General features: G+C 58.9%; 1 protein-coding gene across 13 annotated transcripts in view; it reads right to left on the reverse strand.

The window, feature by feature from the left end:
- Window positions 1-7,318: 7,318 nt before the first annotated feature.
- MTMR3 (myotubularin related protein 3) overlaps window positions 7,319-18,762 on the reverse strand; it is a 110,901-nt gene continuing 99,457 nt past the window's right edge. For 10 of the 13 annotated variants that reach the window (XM_060192845.1, XM_060192843.1, XM_060192850.1 and 7 more), the window contains 8 exons: window positions 17,886-18,071; window positions 15,995-16,165; window positions 14,560-14,705; window positions 12,617-13,943; window positions 11,719-11,829; window positions 11,259-11,347; window positions 10,647-10,673; window positions 7,319-9,120 (listed from right to left, as the gene is read on the reverse strand). In XM_060192845.1, the coding sequence (XP_060048828.1) occupies window positions 8,949-9,120; window positions 10,647-10,673; window positions 11,259-11,347; window positions 11,719-11,829; window positions 12,617-13,943; window positions 14,560-14,705; window positions 15,995-16,165; window positions 17,886-18,071 (2,229 nt within the window). In that variant the 3' untranslated portion in view covers window positions 7,319-8,948. The remainder of the gene's footprint in view (window positions 9,121-10,646; window positions 10,674-11,258; window positions 11,348-11,718; window positions 11,830-12,616; window positions 13,944-14,559; window positions 14,706-15,994; window positions 16,166-17,885; window positions 18,072-18,762) is intronic. The other 3 variants (XM_060192846.1, XM_060192842.1, XM_060192848.1) reach the window with 3 other exon arrangements.

An 18,762-nucleotide genomic window follows, 5' to 3' on the forward strand; every position in this document is an offset into this window, starting at 1 on the left:
AAGGAAAATTAACCTTTTTTATTTTTTTGCCTCCAGGATTATTGCTGAGGCTCGGTGCCTGCACTATGAATCCACTGCTCCTGGAGGCTATTTTTTTCCTTTTGTTGCCCTTGTTGTTTATTGTTGTTGTTATTGTTGTTATTGCTGTTATTGTTGTTGGACAGGACAGAGAGGAATGGAGAGAGGGGAAGGAAGACAGAGAAGAGGAGAGAAAGACAGACACCTGCAGACCTGCTTCACTGCCTGTGAAGTGACCTTTTTTTTTTTTTCTTTTGCCTCTAGTCACTGGGGGTTGGTACCACCACTACTGGTGGCCAATTTACCTTTTTTTTAATATTTATTTTTATTGATTTATTCCCTTTTGTTGCCCTTGTTGTTTTATTGTTGTAGTTATTATTATTGTCATTGTTGTTGGATAGGACAGAGAGAAATGGAGAGAGGAGGGGAAGACAGAGAGAGGGAGATAAAGACAGACACCTGCAGACCTGCTTCACCGCCTGTGAAGCGACTCCCCTGCAGGTGGGGAGCCAGGGCTTGAACCAGGGTCCTTATGTGGGTCCTTGTGCTTAGCGTCACCTGCGCTTAACCCGCTGTGCTACAGCCCGACTCCCCATTTTTACCTTTTTTTTTTAATTCATTTTATTTGATAGGAAAGTGAGAAACTGAGAGGGGCGGGGGAGATAGAGAGGAAGAGAGACACCTGTAGCCCTGCTTCACCGCTTGTGAAGCGACCCCCTGTAGGTGGGGAGTGGGGTCTCAAACTCTGGCCCCTGTGCATGGCGCTATGTGTGCTTAACCAGGTGTGCCACCGCCTGGCCCCCTTGTTTTCTTTAAGTGGAATAATCGAAGTCTAACATTCAACATATTGTGACAGGCACTTCAGGTGGGGAGAGATCTCACTACTTTTTCTTCAGCCGGCGGACATGTGAGTGGTTTCCACATTGTAGTTCTCGAGAAGAATTCTGCTACAGATATTTGTCTGGGTAGGGGCCGGGTGGTAGCTCAACTGGTTGAGCGCACATGTTACAGAGCGCAAGGACCCAGGGTCGAGCCCCCCGTTCCCACCTGCAGGGGGAAAGCTTTGTGAGTGGTGAAGCAGGGCTGCAGGTCTCTCTCCCTCTTTATCACCCCCTTCCCTCTTGATTTCTGGCTGTCCTTATCCAACAAGTAAATACAGATAATAAAAAAATAAATAAATAAACGTTTGTGTGGGTGTGTGTCTCACTTCCCCAGGGTCTGTGTCTGGGATGGATCGCTGGGTCTCGCGGTAACTCTACTTCCTGGGGAATCGCCAGCGGGTCCCTGAAGCAGGAGCAGCAGGGGTGGGGCTTCTCACTTCTCTCCGTTCTTGCCCGCCTCCCCAGTGGCTGGTCTGCTTTGGGTTTGAGTTCCCCAAGTGACACCGACGGTCTGCGCCCTAGTGCATGCACCTCAAGTTTCTTCTCAGAAGTGTCTTCCCAGTCTACACCCTTGAGTCCAGACTGTAATAGAGCTCACCCAGGGGAGCAGCACGCAGGAGGGCCTGGGTGTGGGCCCCGGTTTGAGCTGGGAGCACCGCGCCCGGCGTCAGGGAAGCTTCTCAGACACACACACACACACACACACACACACACACACACACACACACACACACACGCAGACATGCCGTCCATATGTCATGGTAGCTCTGTGCTCTTCACAACCGAGCTGCAAGACCTTTACGGTTATTTTTCCCATTCTGGGAGCTGCCCTCCCTATTTCTTACCTGTGTTCTTCAAAGCTCGGACACTTTGATGCCGATGAGGCTTCTGCTGTTGCCGTTGCTGTTCTTGCTGGGACTCACGGTCACGGTTGTGTGTGTGTGTGTTTATGCCACATGTCAGAGGCCAGTCCGCTCTGAGTGAGTTCGGCTGGGCACTGTGATTGGTTTTGCTGTGGGCTGCCTGTGAGTATCAACCTGTCGGAACCAGTTGCTCAAAGGTCGATGAAAAAGAGAATAAATGAATAAATATTTAAAAAAAAAGACAAGTTTCAGGGGCCGGGCAATAGCACAGCGGGTTAAGCGCACATGGTACAAAGTGCAAGGACCAGCGTAAGGATCCCGGTTCAAGCCCTTAGCTCCCCACCTGCAGGGGTCACTTCACAGGCGGTGACTTCACACACTCCCCATCTTTCCCTCCTCTCTCCATTTCTCTCTGTCCTATCCAACAACAACGACAGAAATAACAATGATAAACAAGGGCAACAAAAGGGGAAAAAATGGCCTCCAGGAGCAGTGGATTCGTGGCCAAGCCCCAACAATAACCCTGGAGGCAAAACAAAAACAAAAACCTTGAGTTGCCTTGTGATCTCTAAAGCCAGTAGGCCCCTCATCTGGAGGCTTATCCCCTGTTCTTGTGATCTCCACCCTTGTGATCTCTAAAGCCAGTAGGCCCCCTCATCTCGAGGCTTATCCACTGTTCTTGTGATCTCCACCCTTGTGATCTCTAAAGCCAGTAGGCCCCTCATCTGGAGGCTTATCCCCTGTTCTTGTGATCTCCACCCTTGTGATCTCTAAAGCCAGTAGGCCCCTCATCTCGAGGCTTATCCCCTGTTCTTGTGATCTCCACCCTTGTGATCTCTAAAGCCAGTAGGCCCCTCATCTGGAGGCTTATCCCGTTCTTGTTATCTCCACCCTTGTGATCTCTAAAGCCAGTAGGCCCCTCATCTCGAGGCTTATCCCCTGTTCTTGTGATCTCCACCCTTGTGATCTCTAAAGCCAGTAGGTCCCCTCATCTCGAGGCTTATCCGCTGTTCTTGTGATCTCCACCCTTGTGATCTCTAAAGCCAGTAGGCCCCTCATCTGGAGGCTTATCCCCTGTTCTTGTGATCTCCACCCTTGTGATCTCTAAAGCCAGTAGGCCCCCTCATCTCGAGGCTTATCCCCTGTTCTTGTGATCTCTAAAGCCAGTAGGCCCCTCATCTGGAGGCTTATCCCCTGTTCTTGTGATCTCCACCCTTGTGATCTCTAAAGCCAGTAGGCCCCTCATCTCGAGGCTTATCCCCTGTTCTTGTGATCTCCACCCTTGTGATCTCTAAAGCCAGTAGGCCCCTCATCTTGAGGCTTATCCCCTGTTCTTGTGATCTCCACCCTTGTGTTCTCTAAAGCCAGTAGGTCCCCTCATCTCGAGGCTTATCCCCTGTTCTTGTGATCTCCACCCCGTTGAAACGTCCACCTCCCTCCCTTCCTCAGTATCACACTGGCCTGGATACTGGGGTCTGGTCATAAAATCTGAAGTTAGAAGGTGTGAGTCCTGCAACTCTGTTTTTCCCAAGACAGTTCTGGATAATTCGCTGCTGCTAACCTGCGTGTGAACGTTAGAGACGCATCTTCAACCCCTTCTCCAGAGACGGCAGTGAATCCATCAAGCCGAGAGCAGTGGCACCTTAATATTGAATGTTTTAATCCCAGGACATGGGAATCTTCATTTATTTAGGCTGTTAGTCTCCTTCTGTGGTGTCTGTGGCTTTCAGTTTAAGAGTCTTATGCTTCTTCTGGTTAATTTTTTTTTTTCTGTTCCTATTCTTTCTGCTTGGACTGTCAGGACAGCAAGGCCCCAGGCTGAGTGGCCTACACAACATTAAGTCTAATTTCTCACTTTTCTGGAAACCAGGATCTCAGGATCAAGGTGCTGTTAGTATCGGTTTCCGGTGAGGTTTCTTCCACTCTTTTTAAAATGTTGTTTATTTATTATTAAATAGAAAGTGAGAGAGGGAGGAGAGACAGAGAGGGAGAGAGACATCTGCAGCCCTGCTTCACCACTCAGGTGGGGCCAGGGGCTTGAACTTGCATCCTTGTGCGCTCACCCAGGCGCAACACCGCCTGGCCCCCATCTGCCAAGACGTCTCTCCCCAGCCTGCAGGCGGCTACTTTCTCCCCGGCATGACCTGCTTTCCCACTTCCCGTGTGAGTGCACAGAGAGACCTGGCGTTTCTTCATCTTGGGAATATTGTGGTCCATCAGATGAGAGCCTCGCGCTCATGACCTCACTTAACTTTTTTTTAATTTTTTTTTTTTTTTTTAACCAGAGCCCTGCTCAGCTCTGGCTTATGATGGTGCAGGGGGTTGAACCTCGGACTTTGGAGCCTCAGGCACTAGAGTCTCTGCAGAACTGCGCCATTAAAGTTATCACTGGAGCACGGTGCCAGCGCTACAAATTGACCGCTCCCAGTGGCCACTTTGCCTTCCTTCTCCTCCTTCTTGACAGGACAGAGAAACTGCGAGAGGAGGAGGAGATGGAGAGGGAGAAAGACAGACACCTGCAGCCCTGCTTCGCCGCTTGTGAAGCACCCCCCCCCCCCCCGCCAGGTGGGGAACGGGGCTCAAACTTGGTCCTTGCACATGGTGCACTCAACCGTGTGTGCCACCGCCTGGCCCCTATTTTAATTATTTCTTACAGACTCTACCTCCAGATACAAAGTGAACATTGTATGAATCCTCAGAGACACAATTCAGAATGTAACCATGCTAAATAAACGGAATTGCTTTCTTAACTCTTTTCTTTCATGTTGTTGCTGGAGCGATAAAATTAGATTTTCTGTCTTTATCTCATATCTGGACAAAGGAACATCCTTTTATTCCCAGGTGATAAACAGGACGATAATGGTAAACACTAAATTCCAACGGAAAACGAGTCACCAGTCAGGAGAAGGCGTGGGGGAGCCTTAGCTGCATACAACCGGATGGCAGAAGGCAGCAGAGCGCTGGGGAGGCAGCATAATGGTCACACACAAGACACGCATGCCCGACGCTCCCGGGTCTCGGGTTCAATCCCCAGCACCACCAGAAGGTACAGCTGAGCAGGGCTCTGTGAAAAAGAAGAGGAGGGGAAAGAAGAGGGGGAGGAGGAGAGAGAAAGGAGGGGAGAGGAGAGGTGGCCTTTGCCCCTGGGGGCCTTCGTGACCCACCACCAAGCTCTCAAGGGCCCCCACCCCCAGTCCCCGATCTGCTGAAAGGCCACAGTCCAATGAGGCTTCAAGCCTGCCCTCCCCGGCTTGGCTTCCTAGGCCTCGTGCGGGAGCAGACCGTCAGTGTCCAGGCTCCCCGTTGCTTCGCTTGGTGTGACTCTCTCCAGTCCCAGTCATCCCAGTGGAGACGGGGCTTGACACACTCCAGAGTCCCGGTGTCCTAGCACCTCTCAGGTAGCACCTGGGCTCAAACCTGGGCCACTTGCTCATTAAGCCGCTGTTTTAGGAGGCGTTCTCGTGCGTGCTTGTGGACTAGCTGTCGGGAGCAGCAGCCCCAGGCAGACACCAGGCCGGCTCCTCCCCGCAGGACGGGGGCGTCCCGGGGCGGACTGTGGGCAAGTGTGTTCAGTGGGGGTCCGGTCCCCCCATGTGCCCCGAGCCTGTGAGTCCACTTTGGCCCCGCCTGTCAGCAGCTCAGACTCTGGCACACCTGGTGACTTGCTCATTTGTCCCCGGGGTCCTTCCTAAGTCATTTCCAGGAAGAAGCACAGAGCGGCCGTGCAGGGGCGCCGGGACTGAAGGCGAGGCTCCCCGCACACCTGCAGTGCACAGGCCCGGGGACAGTGGGAGCCTCGGCCTGGAGCAGGGCTGCTCCACGGCCTCAGAACCCCGGTCTGAGGAGCCCCATGGTGGGGGGCAGCCACAGGCCTGCATGGGGAGGGGGTACACATGTGGCCGGGACTATGCCCCCCAAGGTCCAGGAAGGAATCTGGGAGCCGGGGACGCTGGCAGGAAGGGGTGCTCAGAGAACAGGGGTGTGAGGCAGCCGGGAAGGTGGCACGTTCTGGGCACGCGCCTGTTTTCCTCTCACCAATCACTTCCCCACGGGACGAGTTTCTGGCGCATGTCAGGCATGTAACACGCCGGCCACAGTACAGACCGCAAAGCCAGCATGGCAGCCCTACACCCAGGGCTGACGGCCATCTGGGGGCACAGTCCCGACTTTTCAGGGTTTTTTTTTAATTTTCCTTTTTTGTTGCCCTTGTTTTTATCGCCGTGCTTATTATTGTTACTGATGTTGGCTAGGACAGAGAGACATGGAGAGAGGAGGGGAAGACAGAGAGGGGGAGAGAAAGACAGACACCTGCAGACCTGCTTCACCGCCTGTGAAGCGACTCCCCTGCAGTGGGGAGCCGGGGTTCGAACCGGGATCCTTATGCCAGTCCTTGTGCTTTGCGCCACCTGCGCTTAACCCGCTGCGTCACTGCCAGACTCCCCAGGAAGACGTTTCTGTGACAGCCTGAGGGTTGAGGTGGTCCTCGAGTTTCGGGGGCTGGGACCAAGAAGTCAGATCCACAGCGTGCTCACCGACTCCGACAGCGGGGGCCCTCGCCGCCCACCCCTTGCAAGCGCCTCCCTCACACAGCCGCTCCCAGGCAGCCCTGCCCCTGCTGTGCAGCTGCCAGCAGCCCATTCAAGGTTTCCACAAACTGGTCTGAGCAGAACAGGCTGCCTGGTGGACTGACGGCCGCTGAGGGGGCTCCTCCTCCCCCAGAGGACGGATTGCTTCTGGACCGCCCGCTCAGCCTCAGGCCTGCTGTACTTGAGTGCCAGCCCCCAAACGCTGAGGCCCCCACGGGGGCTGTGGGCAGCTTCCTCCGTGTAGTCTGTCCAACTCAACACAGAGCCTTTCCCCGGGAAGAGAAAAGCAAGAACCAGCCAAGTGACTAGTCGCTGGTCGCGGCAGACACTGTGGTGAGAGGCGCCATGGGCACGTGGTCCCAAGATCGATGCCTGGCCATGCCTGAGCCAGAGTGACGCTCTGGCTCTCTCTCCTCTCGGCCTCCCTGGCCTCTGTGAGGTCAGGTGTATCTTTAGTAAGAAGTGACTAGGGGTTAAGGAAGCCCCTGGCCAGCTGAGGCTGCTGTGTGTGCACTGTGCTCGAGTTTGTGTACACACGTGTGCGCGTCCGCTCGGGAGCACTTGGACACCCAGCCCCACCTACTTGGTCTCTGCACCCACCTGCAGCTCGGTCTGCAGTGACGGGTCCCCTTGGCTGTACGCGGGGGGGGGGGGGGGGGGGGGGGTGTCTGTGGGTGGGGGGGTGGGGGCGGGAGTGGGCAGGGCACAGTCCCAGAGTCACAGCGGCGAAAAGGAACCTGGAACCTGGCCGAGAGGTGGCTCCCAGACTAGCCGGGCTCAGTGCCTGGGGTGTGGAGAGCTGCCGCCCACGTGCGTTTTTGAGCACGGAGGCTGAAGGGCGAGCCGTCACGGGCGTGTGTCTGAGCACCCGGTGCTCCTCCTTGGTCAGGGCCGTTTCCCAGCTTCTGTGAAGGGGGGGTGGGGGGCAGCTGGACCATAGGGAGAAGAAGTCAGACGTGTTAGCAGGGGCTACCATGCGGAACACTAAGCTTTATTCACTTTATTTATATATTTAACAGTTCTAAAGTATTTACTTCCCGCTTTGACAAAAAATGAAAAATATAGGAGCACTGACAGACTCCTTTTTAGGAGAAAAAGGTTATATGTACAGCTACGGAGTTACGGTTCCTCCTTACATACAAAGAGAAATATTAATAAAAAAGTGCTTCATTGATCAAAAAGGGCTAAAAGCTGCAAGCGTTTACTCACACTGTACACCAGACCCAGGAGACCCGTATCACTACCTCTTGGCACCTGTCACTGAGACTTCCCTCCCCGCGTGGCCAGGCCACCCGGGGTGCGGTAAAGGACACCCTGTTCGTCATTCCATCAAACTCTGGAGGGCTCTGGGCCACCTCTTCACCACACCCAGGCTCACCCCGGAGCCGCCTTCCTGAGACACCCCTTGCCCTGGGCCGGGGAGCTGCCTCTGAAGGGTCACCCACCACCCACCCACCTGTCACCGATGAGCAGCTTCTGGCAGACCCAAGCGGCCCTGACCCCGGGGGAGGGCAGGCATAGGGCGCGGAAACCAAGGCAACAGAGCGCAGACCTCGCTTCGCTCCGCCCTCCTCACGCACACGGACCACACACAGATTCTTGATTTAAGGCTCTTTTTGGACCCCATCAAGCCTCCCACGGGAGGGGCCCGGGTCCTGCGGAGTCCCACGTGGCCTCCCCGGGACTGCTGGCTGGGTCCTCCCCGTGCCCAAGAAGGAAGGGGGAGAAAGGCGGTCGAGAGGGGCGGGCTTCCTCTCCCAGCGGCCTGCACTTCGAAGGCCGGTGTCCCCCTCTTCGGGGAGCCTCATGATCTGTTGGTTTGGGAAGGGGAGTTTGAGGAGCCCTGAGTCTGACTGAGGAGGAGACTGTTTGGGAGAACAAGTCCTGGAAGGGTCTTGCAGGCATACCCTTGCAGGCTCAGGACAGGCCTTGGCCTTGGCCACAGGCTGGGACCCTGTGTGTGGGCCCCTCCTGCGCTAAGGTCACGTGAGAGGCGCCGTACTGCCCGGGGCGGGGGGACTGAGCCCCCAGAGGGGGGAGCACTCTGCCATCGGGGTCACTGTAAGGAGAAGCCAGGGGCAAAGCGCTGGCCCTCAGCAGCACCCCCCCCTTCCTCCCCCCAAGGAGGCGCCAAGGCGTCTAGTCTGCAGACAGCGCACTCCTTCTCAGTCCCAACCGCCCTCGTCTGTCTGTCTGTGGGCAGGAATGGCCCGGCCCCTCTGAGGGAGGGACAGCAGGACCAGTGCCTTCAGGGAAGAGGCTTGCAGCCCCCCACGGCTGTGCCGAGGTTGCGGTGTCACGCAGACGGCCTTCCCCTCAGCACCGCGGGCCTCTGCCCCGGCACCGGCCAGCTGCAGGGGGCTAGCTGCAACCTCTGGCCTTCCATCCAGAGAAAATGTTTAAGACAACCAGGAACTTTTCTCTTTTTTGGAGACAGGAGGGAGTTGGAAAAGAAACAGGAAAGAAACATCAATCTACAATCCAGTGGTACACCCCAAATTCCCGTCAGTCTGCACAGGTGGTGCCACGGCCCCATTCCAAAGCGCACGGGCCATCAGGGAGCAGCAGCGCGGCCTCTGCCCGCCCCGGCTCACTGAGCTTCAGTTTGAAGTGGCGGCAATGGGCTTATCCAGTTCAAGGTCGATGCTGGAGCTGGTGGGGCGCAGGCTGCTGTAGCAAGACTTGCACACTCGACTCGGCTCAAAGAGCTGCTGGCTGGGGACCGGGACCTTCTGGTTACAGCAACTGGAGCAGAACACATTCCCACAGTTCCTGGGGACGGGCACAGGCAGGGTTAGTTCTGACGGGAGGTACTGAGTGGGAGACACTTCCAGAGAGTGACAACCCTGCCTCAGACGCCTCTTCCATCTGCCCAGCTCAGGAACAAGCAGTCACACACACCACCTTCACCTGAGGTCTAAGTGCGCTTGGCTGCCAACCCACCGTGGCTCAAGGTGACCCGGAGCCAGGAAGCTGCCGACCACAAGAACCGTGCCACTGCTGTGCCACGAGAACCAACGGGCGGTGGCCAGTTCGGCAGGCAAAGCCATGGCTATCCCCCTGGGCAACAGCCTATCTGATCACAGAAGCAGTCTAGCGGAGCGACCTGCAAGCCCTCGGGTGAGAGAAATGGCAGCTGAGCTCGGCAGGCATCTGCCCAGAGAGGCCTGCAGATAGCCAGCATGCAGGCCAGGAGCCAGGCAACCAGGGACAGACACGTGCTCAGGGTGAGGGCACGAGAGCAGAGGAACACGCGTGCACACGCCTGGTTAGACGCGCTCAGGGTGAGGGCACGAGGGCAGAGGAACGCGCGTGCACACGCCTGGTTAGACGCGCTCAGGGTGAGGGCACGAGGGCAGAGGAACACGCGCGTACACGCCTGGTTAGACGCGCTCAGGGTGAGGGCACGAGAGCAGAGGAACACGTGCGCACGCCTGGTTAAGACGCGCTCAGGGTGAGGGCACGAGGGCAGAGGAACACGCGTGCACACGCCTGGTTAGACGTGCTCAGGGTGAGGGCACGAGAGCAGAGGAACACGCGCGCACACTCCTGGTTAGACGGTCCAGTCTTCTCCACGGCCAGGCCCAGCTGTCTGCTGTGCCCGCCTCCCCGACCACCCTGCTTCGGCTGGGTTCCAAAGTATCACCCGTGCTGCCGGGGAGCCCAGGAACGGGACCCAAGGGGCCTAAGCCGGTCCAGCAGAGACTCGGCAGACAGGTGAGGGACACTGTCCACAGCCAGTGCCACTGAGCAGCTTATCCTGTACAGCCCCTGGGTGCAGACTGGACACAGAGCAGTGGGGGCAGAACACACAGCTTCACCTTCTAGGACACAGCGCCCGACAGCTGAAAAGAAGTCAGCAGGGGGCTGTGATCACAATCAAAACCAGCTTGATCTACTACTGCAGGTTCAAGTCACGAGCAGGCTTTTCTGCCTGACCCTCCCGAGGGCCCGTGGGAGACCCTGCACAGAGACATCCTTAGAGCCTTCCATCTAAAGCTGTTCCCTGAAGCATCACCCTACCTGGTCTTGACTTTTTTAAAAAGACAGAATTCCTGAGCACTGAGTGCCCAGCGCCACCATCATCTCCCTGTGGCCAAGGGGCACGCCACGGCCCCTGCAGACTCCTCTCGGTGGACCCCAGTCTGCCAGTCTCCTGCACTAGCTGTTCTGGTCTCCCTGCGAGCCCGCCCGCCTGCCTGGCCCCTGGCCCCAGATCTGACCCCGGGAGCGCAGCATTAGTGTGGAGCAGTTACTGAAGATGAGCGGACGTCAGCCAGGCTGTTGCAAATGCTCACCACGTTTGATCAACACGGCCAGTGCCCCTGCAAGGAGGGAGAGAATGCTCAGAGGGGAGCCGAGCAAAGGCCCTGAGCTGGGGACGCCTCACAGACAGATGAGCTTCCTGGCCCAACACCACCGGCCCTCTCCAGTCACCGCCCGGGCCACTAACAGTCTCGAGAGAGATGAAGGGAGGTCAGGAGCCACGAGGGCTGAAGCATGTACCCTCGTGGTCTAGTTCTCCCACCACTCCACTCGAATCTGCTCATGATTCACAGAGAAACCAGCCTGGGGTCAGGAGCAGAGGGCAGGCGGGAAAGGACAAGAAACACTGCCAACAGCAGTCGTGCTTAATGCCGAGAATTCCTATTTCAGGGTCAAGAGGAGATTGCGGTCTGAGTGGTGGCTGCTGCCCCCATCTAGGTAGCAGAATAAAAGCCGAACTAGAGGGACACACATGAGTGACACGTTTCAAAATGTTGCCACGGTCACTCTGAGCGGGCAGACCGACGTGCAGGCAGTGCTGCAAACGCTGCTTCCAGAGGCACCAGAGACGAGCTGGGCCTCAGACGCCAGACGCCTCCACGCCTGCCCGCCCACCCCACCCCACCCCACCCCACCCCCGGCACCTGCAGTGATGTTTCCTGCTGGCCAGCCAGAAGGCGCTGTCACATGCGTAGCAGTGGGCTGCCAGGTGGTCAGGAAGCCAGCGGGTCATCTGGAAAACAGATGGGTCAGGTTAGCGGCAGGACGTGGGCCATCCGGCCAGAGTCAGCAGAGCCGTGCCGGGGGAGCAAGGCCCAGGGCCACACTGGCTCCAGCAGCACAAGAAAGGTGTCCACATCACTTCCCCAGAAGGGCCTCCAGACTCCCTGGTTGCTGAGAGGCCACGAGGAGAAGGGGCAGCTCGCTGAGTCTCCCTGGCTCAGAGACACTGGACTGGATGGGGTTCAGAGGTGGCAGACGCACAGTCGGCCAAGGCTCAGTGAGCTAGGTGGGTCCCTGGCCAGGGACGTGGGGTGGGGACGGGGACAAAGAGCCGCGAGACCGCCATGTGGGCAGCACGCAGAACAGGGGCTGAGCCTGTACCTCCGTGTCCTGCTTATCCACCTGCTCCCAGCTGGCTTCAGAGAAAAGCTCTGTGCTGCAGCGAGACAGACAGTTCTGATCCACACTGCTTTCCGAGTCGGGGACTGAAGTCTGTTGGCAAACAAACACAGCTGAGCACAAGGAACCGGTCTCCCCAGAAGGGGGATCGGGGCAGAGGTGGGCAGAGCGGGTGCAGACCGCTCAGGGACGGACGAGCTCGGGCTCAAGGCTGCGTGCGGTGGCTCCGCAGTGGAAAGGGACTGTGCGTGCGTGTGTGCCTGCGTGCCTGTGCCTACCTGCCTGCCCACCCGCCTGAGTGCCTGCCTGCGTGCCTGCCTGCCTGCCTACGTGTGGCTGCTCAGCAGGCCGCCTGCCTTTCGGGCTCACTGGACACGAGTCACAGAGTGCTGCCTGGGGGAGAGCCACCTCAGGCATGCCCATCTCATCTCAGGGCCGCAGGGTGCCAACTCTAGGACTGACCCTGTGTCTTCACTTCCACGGCCTTAACGTGCCACGGGGGGCAAAGTGCCTGGTAATCAATACCAAACCCTTGGTGACAGCCCCATCCAGGAGGCTGTGGTCTGTCTGAGGGAGGCCTGGGGATGCCCTCCGGCTGTCCGAACACACATCTTACTGATACTTGATACTTGTACAGTATGGGAGTCATACTGTCAGTGCTGCAAAGAAATCACTTGGCAGGAATCTAAGAAATGAAGAGGTGCTCAGCAGCCACCACTCGGGCCCTCTCTGCGGGGAGCTGACTGCGGGCGGCTGCCCCTCCTCCTCACGCCTGTGCAGCGGCCCGTGGCCCAGGAGGCCTCCTGTGGCCTCTGCGATTCTTCCAGAAACCGGCACCATCACCAGCCTCATGGGCGGCCTGGGGCCCTGGAGCACTCACCACTTCATCCCCAAAGTCGCCATTGAAGCGCAAGGAGCTGGCCAGGTACTGGCTCTCCAGGCGGCTCCTCAGCTCCTGCACCTGCTTCTTCAGCGTCTCCACCTCCTGCTGGTGGCCGGACTCGATCTGCCGCAGGCGCTGCTGGATGGTGTCCGTGTACACGGGCATGCCGTCGTCGTCCAGGTGGCTGCAGGCCGCGGACGGCCTCCACTTGTGCTGCGCGCTCCTGGCGTGGCCGGGGACGGAGCCGCAGCTCGTGGCGGGCAGCTGGTGGCCCAGGGTGTCCTTGCTCCCGACAGTCTCCCCGGGGGCGGGGGGCTTCTCCGAGACCTTGTTTTCCATCTCTGGGATGCCATTGCACACAGGCCCCTCCTTACACCCGGAGGACGGCACGGCACAGGGAGCGGGTGTGGGGCCATGGCCGCCGCCCGGGGGAGTCCTGTGCACCACGCACCCCGCTTGGGGCCTCTCGGCCGGGCTCCTCTCCAAAGGCTTGGGCTCCGTGACTTCAGGAAGCCTGTCCCGGCCACCGAACCTGCCGCTGCTCACCAGGCTCGGTCTGTGGTGGTCCCGGGGCTCGCCTTCGGGCTCCCCCTTGTTTTCCGCTAGCGTGCCCACAGGGCTACCCGTGCTTGGCCCTCTGGTCTCAGCTGGGGCTTGGGAGGGTGGCAGAGAACTTGGCGCAGAGGCCCCACAGTCTGCTTTTGCGTCTAGCAGGGCTGGAAGAAGCGCTTCTCCCCCGTCCCCTGGTGGTTCCTCAGGGACTGCCCGGCCACCCTCACCCCTGCAGGGCTCCTGGGGAGAAGCAGAGTGCCGGCCGAGCCCCCCCTGCTGCTCAGGAAGGCCCTGCGAGGCCAGGGCCAGGGCCAGGCCGGGGCTGGGCAAGCTCCTCGGGACAGCGGTGTCCGGTCCCGGTTCCCGATGAGACGCAATGGCTGAGCCCTCGGGGGTCTCCCCCCATCTCTCCTGCTCAGACTGGGTCTCCTCTCTCCTCTCCGGCACCCGTACTTCCGAGCCCCTGCCATGAGCGGGCTCCTCCAGCCCACTCTCTTCCTTGGTGGCCTCCTGCAGGATGTTCTCCATCTGCCCCTCGGTCACCCCAGCGGCGACCGACAGCTCGGCACTGCCCGGCAGCCTGGCCGGCCTCCCCAAGCCGTCGGCGCCAGGGGGCTCTTCTCCGGCGCAGGCCAGGCTGCTCAGCTCCAGCGAGCGCCGCTGCTCCTGCCACTTCTCGTTGAGGCTGGGGTCGCTGCAGCGCCGGCTGGCGAGAGGCACCGTGTTGTCACAGACTACGGGGAGGTTGTCAAAGGACCTCGTCTTTGGTAGCCTACAAGAGAGCGTGAGGCTGTTCAGAGCCAAGGAAGAGACAGCAGGAGGGAGGCCCTGACTGCATCAGAGCAAAGCTCCATAGCCAAAGCTCGGGTCTAATGTGCTGACCCCCCCATACACACACATACTCGCCCACTACAAACAGATAAGCCAGCAGCAAATGGTATTTTAAGTAGACGCTCCTCCCAATACCGCTGTGTCTAACTCTCGGCAAGGTAGCACTGCTAATTCCTGATAGCATGGTGTTTTCAATGAACCGGTGAGTCATCACCCCAAAGGCAAACAAAGCCAGTGCCCTTGTCATCTGAGAGCACGTGCTGCCCGGGCCAAGAGGGCATGTCCACGGCGGGGAGCAGGAGCCCTGGCCAGAACCGGGGTGCCAGGGTCCCCGAGGACGAGGCCTGTGCGCGAGAAGCGTGACATCCCCGGGCCCCTCAGGAAGTGAGGCTCTTGTGCGTAGCCTCCAAGCCCAGAAGCCCTTCACCGTGCCTGAGAAAACCCCGGAGAGCTCAGAAAGATGTGTGGAGCCAGACCGTGCCCCCTGAGCATCTATGAGCGGCCTTCCACAGAAGCCCCCGATCGACCCGCAGCACTGGTATCACCCCGAGGCTCACCGGCTCAGGGGCGGGTCATCGGGGGCGGTGGCAGGGGCTGGGTACGGCGCACAGCTCTCGTCCACAGGGGTGGACGGGGATGGACAGGGCAGGTATACCGCACTCCACAGCATCAGGTTCCGCACGTGGCACACAGGGTACAGCACCTGAGGAGGGCAGAGGGCACAGGCTGAGCGAGTCCTTCAGAAATGGCTAGACACAAGGCCCAAGAGTCGAGGACAGCAAGAGAGCCCACGTAGCGCAGCTGCTTGTCACAGGTAACACCCGGATTCAAGCCCAGTTCACTCCTCACTGGAGGAAGCGGCAGCATTGTGGTGCCTTTCTCTGACTATCTTGGTTTCTTCCTAGCTGGAGAAAAGTCAGCCTTGAGTGGCGAGACCCTGGAAATGACTAAAGGCTAGAGACGGGGGGCCATACAGGCCCCTGGGGACACAGGGCCAGCACAGAACCAGAGGTGGTGCAGCGAGCACTAAACCCTGCAGCACCCTAACAGTCTACTTCTCATTCTTCCTTAGGCCACCTTTGTTGGGTGGGTGACTTCCGTCAGCGTAACCGGCTACTTTTACTGCCTACGAAAGCGAGTCACTGGGCCGGCTGGGGGTGGGTCTGCGGCACAGAAACTTGGCTTCACAGACACTGCCAAGCCTGTTTGACAGGATCACTGAAATGAACCATGTGAGAAGCCGAGCACGTTCTTCCTGTGCTGTTCCTTCCACAGGTGGTCTGGGAGGACACACGGCCACCTGCATCTGACTGCTGACACGCGCTAAGACGCACACCAACAGTCCAGCAAAGTGACGGAACTTGCCAGTCTGTATTTGATATCATGACGTTTAGGGAGGGGAATAATGGTTATACAAAAGGATTTTCCTGCCTGAGGTGCAGAGCCCCAGGTTCACTCCTCAGCACCACAAGACAGAGCCAAACAGCACTCTGGTTTAAAATCTAACAAAAGGCCGTGCAGCCTGACAAAGTTGCACTGCCCCGTGTTAATCCAGACTCTGGTGCCTTCTTTTTGTTCTCAGCAGTCTGAGGGGGCCGGCTGGCTCTGCTCGTGAGCCAAGAGTCACACCAACACGTCTGTGCTACCATCAGCCTCCCGTCACCGTGGAGACAGACGCTGCTTTCCACCGTGGAAAGCACTGCCTGTGCCCCTGGAAGGCGCTGGGGACAGCTGCAGCGAGCGCCTCCTCCGCTCGCCAGCGGGGCTCTGGAGAAGGTGCCAGAGAAGATCTCTGTCTGCAGTGGGCAGCGGGATGTGTGTTAAGTCCACCCACCCTGGACAGAGAGGTCAGAAGTAGGTCGGATCACCATCAGGAGACACGCTTCTTGGCACAGCCATGAGCGGTGCCTCTGAGACAGCTGCTCAAGGAGGGTCCCCGACACCCGCGGCCCAGAGCCTCCCCAGCGCCAGGAGAGGAGGAGGGGTACGTACGGCTTCTGACTGGGAGGAGTACAGCAGGTTTCCGAAGGCCTTGTTGCCCGCCCGCAGCAGCGACCACACGGAACACGTCCGCTCCCGAGTGTGCCGCTCCCCCCTCTCCTTGGCGTTGTTGCACAGGAATGTCCCAAAGAGGCAGGAGTAGGTGTGCTGCACCAGCTTTACCTGTGGGGTCCGACGAGGCTGGTCAATGCGTCCCCGGGGCGGGGCGGGGTGGGCAGACCCAAGAGCACTTCAGGCCACACCCGGGGAGCAGGGGAAGCAACAGCCCTCCTTCACAAGGGCCCCGGCCCCAGGGCCCAGCACCCCCAGCCAATGGGGCAAGACAGACGGCAGGGGCCTTCATTCCCTATGGCCTGGCCACAGACCCTCACGGGAGGGACGGCGCCCATGAGCCGCACAGAGAATGCCGGTGGGCAGGCCACGCCCAAGCAGAGACTTTTTCCGCCTCCCCGCAGCGCCAGGCCCAAGTGCCTCACAGCTCAACAATGCTGCGAGTGCTGTCTGCAGCAATCCTCTAAGGGCTTCGGGCTGGGAAGCAGTGGCCAGTGCTCTGGACGACAGTAAGGCAGGGCAGAGGCCCCAGGCACGTGCAGGGCTGCGTGCAAAGGCCCGCCGGCTGCAAGAGGCAGCCTATGCGTGTGGGGAAAGCGCCCAGACGGGGCACCGCCACGCACGGTGCTCTCCGGGCCGCTGTGAAGACTCCCTAGTGCCTTTTGAGCAGAGGGACAGCGGGAACCGTGTTCTGTTTCAAAGGGTCCCCCAGGATGCAGAGACCTTCTCTGAAACGGGCAGGAAGTGACTGGCACCAGTGTGGCTAAGGAAGGGCAGTGAGACGAGAGGGAGGAGGACAGAGAGTTGCCGGCCGTCTGGTGAGAGGGAAGCTTCCTGGGGGCTCTGGGGTGGGGGGTTGTGTGCAAAGCAAGAGCTCTTGAGTGTGTTAAACAGGAGCTCTCTCTAGGACAGCTGAGCTGAGCTACGGGCACCTGCAGGTGGGTATGGGAACAGGGTGCTGGGAGCTGGGAGCTGGGCGGATGCATGTGGAACCCTGGCCAGTAACAAGGCTGCTGCCTTCCATGAACTCTCTCGCCGGGGCAGAAAAGTCTGGAGGCCGAGTTCCAAGGCACGGCAACCTTCAGACGTGGGGGTGGAAGGTAAGAGACCAGAGGGCCAGCTGGTGGGGTAACAGACTGTGTGCGCACATGCCCGTGAGTGTGGGGGGAGGCACACAGCTGGTTTGTGTGCGGCTGGAAGTCACCTGTAGAAAGGGGTTGAGAAGGAGCTGGTGAGAAAGTGCTAGATAATGAAAGTGGGTCAAAGATGAAGCCCGAGAGCTAGCGACTCCCCAGAGCAGCTCCGGCACCGCAGAGGAGACACCTGACTGACGGGCGTGAGCAGCAGGAGAGGGGCTGAGACAGCATGCTGAAGGCCTCCGTCTGGACTTCCGAGCCAGGGGACACAGACCTGGCATCGGGAGAGCTGTGCCCGGCAGGACCAGGGCTCTAACATGCTGAGTGCCGGCGGCCACCGTCTGCTGGAGAGCCCGCGCAAGGCAGAGAGAAGCGCCGCAGTCACAGAGCCGCGCAGAAGAGGGCTGGAGGGGGGGGGGGGGGGGGGGGGCACGGGTGGAGGGAGGGGCCCGCAGGGGCAGGAGCGCCGGCCGCCCTTGCTCAGAGGAGAGGTAGAGGGCCAGGCCGGTGGCTGAAGGGAGCAGAGGGCGCTTCATTGCTCCCGTGTGTCTGTCAGCGTTTAGGGTGCTTGGACAAGCTCAATCTAACCCACAAGGACTGTGCAGGGACCCCCGTGAAACACGCTCTCTGCGCTGGCGTGGACGCCCTGACAGGTGGACTAGTCCCCCAATTAAGAGTCACATGCCCAGACTCACAAGGAATGCTTCATTGAACGCGAAAGAGCAGGGGAACTGCCTCTGGAGCTGGTGGACGCAGTCGAGCCACTGCAGAAACACGGGGCAGCGCTCACTGAGGTCGCCCGCGCTCTCCCCGTGGCCACACCGGTCAGCGAACTTGTGGCCAAAGTCCAGCCACTCCGTCTCCACAAGGACTTGGAAACCCTGTGGAGAAGCAGCCAGGAGAGAGCATTTGCGGTGGCCTATTCAGACCACGCCGGTCCTGGCCTTGTCCTGACTGTCAAGGTAACCTGCGGACTTGTGTTTGCAGAATCTTTCCCCAACCGCAACTCACACGCATTTTAGGGCGCCCTTCGCCTTTCTTACAGTGTTGACCCCGCAGGAAGTTAGTGCGGCGAAAATACAGTGTAGCGGCCACTGCGCATCACAGCAGAGGACTCCCCGCAGGAAGTTAGTGCGGTGAAAATACAGTGTAGCGGCCACTGCGCATCACAGCAGAGGACTCCCCGCAGGAAGTTAGTGCGGCGAAAATACAGTGTAGCGGCCACTGCGCATCACAGCAGAGGACTCCCCGCAGGAAGTTAGTGCGGCGAAAATACAGTGTAGCGGCCACTGCGCATCACAGCAGAGGACTCCCCGCAGGAAGTTAGTGCGGCGAAAATACAGTGTAGCGGCCACTGCGCATCACAGCAGAGGACTCCCCGCAGGAAGTTAGTGCGGTGAAAATACAGTGTAGCGGCCACTGCGCATCACAGCAGAGGACTCCCCGCAGGAAGTTAGTGCGGTGAAAATACAGTGTAGCGGCCACTGCGCATCACAGCAGAGGACTCCCCGCAGGAAGTTAGTGCGGTGAAAATACAGTGTAGCGGCCACTGCGCATCACAGCAGAGGACTC

This window comes from Erinaceus europaeus, chromosome 6 (assembly GCF_950295315.1).
Source record: "Erinaceus europaeus chromosome 6, mEriEur2.1, whole genome shotgun sequence".
Lineage (NCBI taxonomy): Eukaryota > Metazoa > Chordata > Mammalia > Eulipotyphla > Erinaceidae > Erinaceus > Erinaceus europaeus.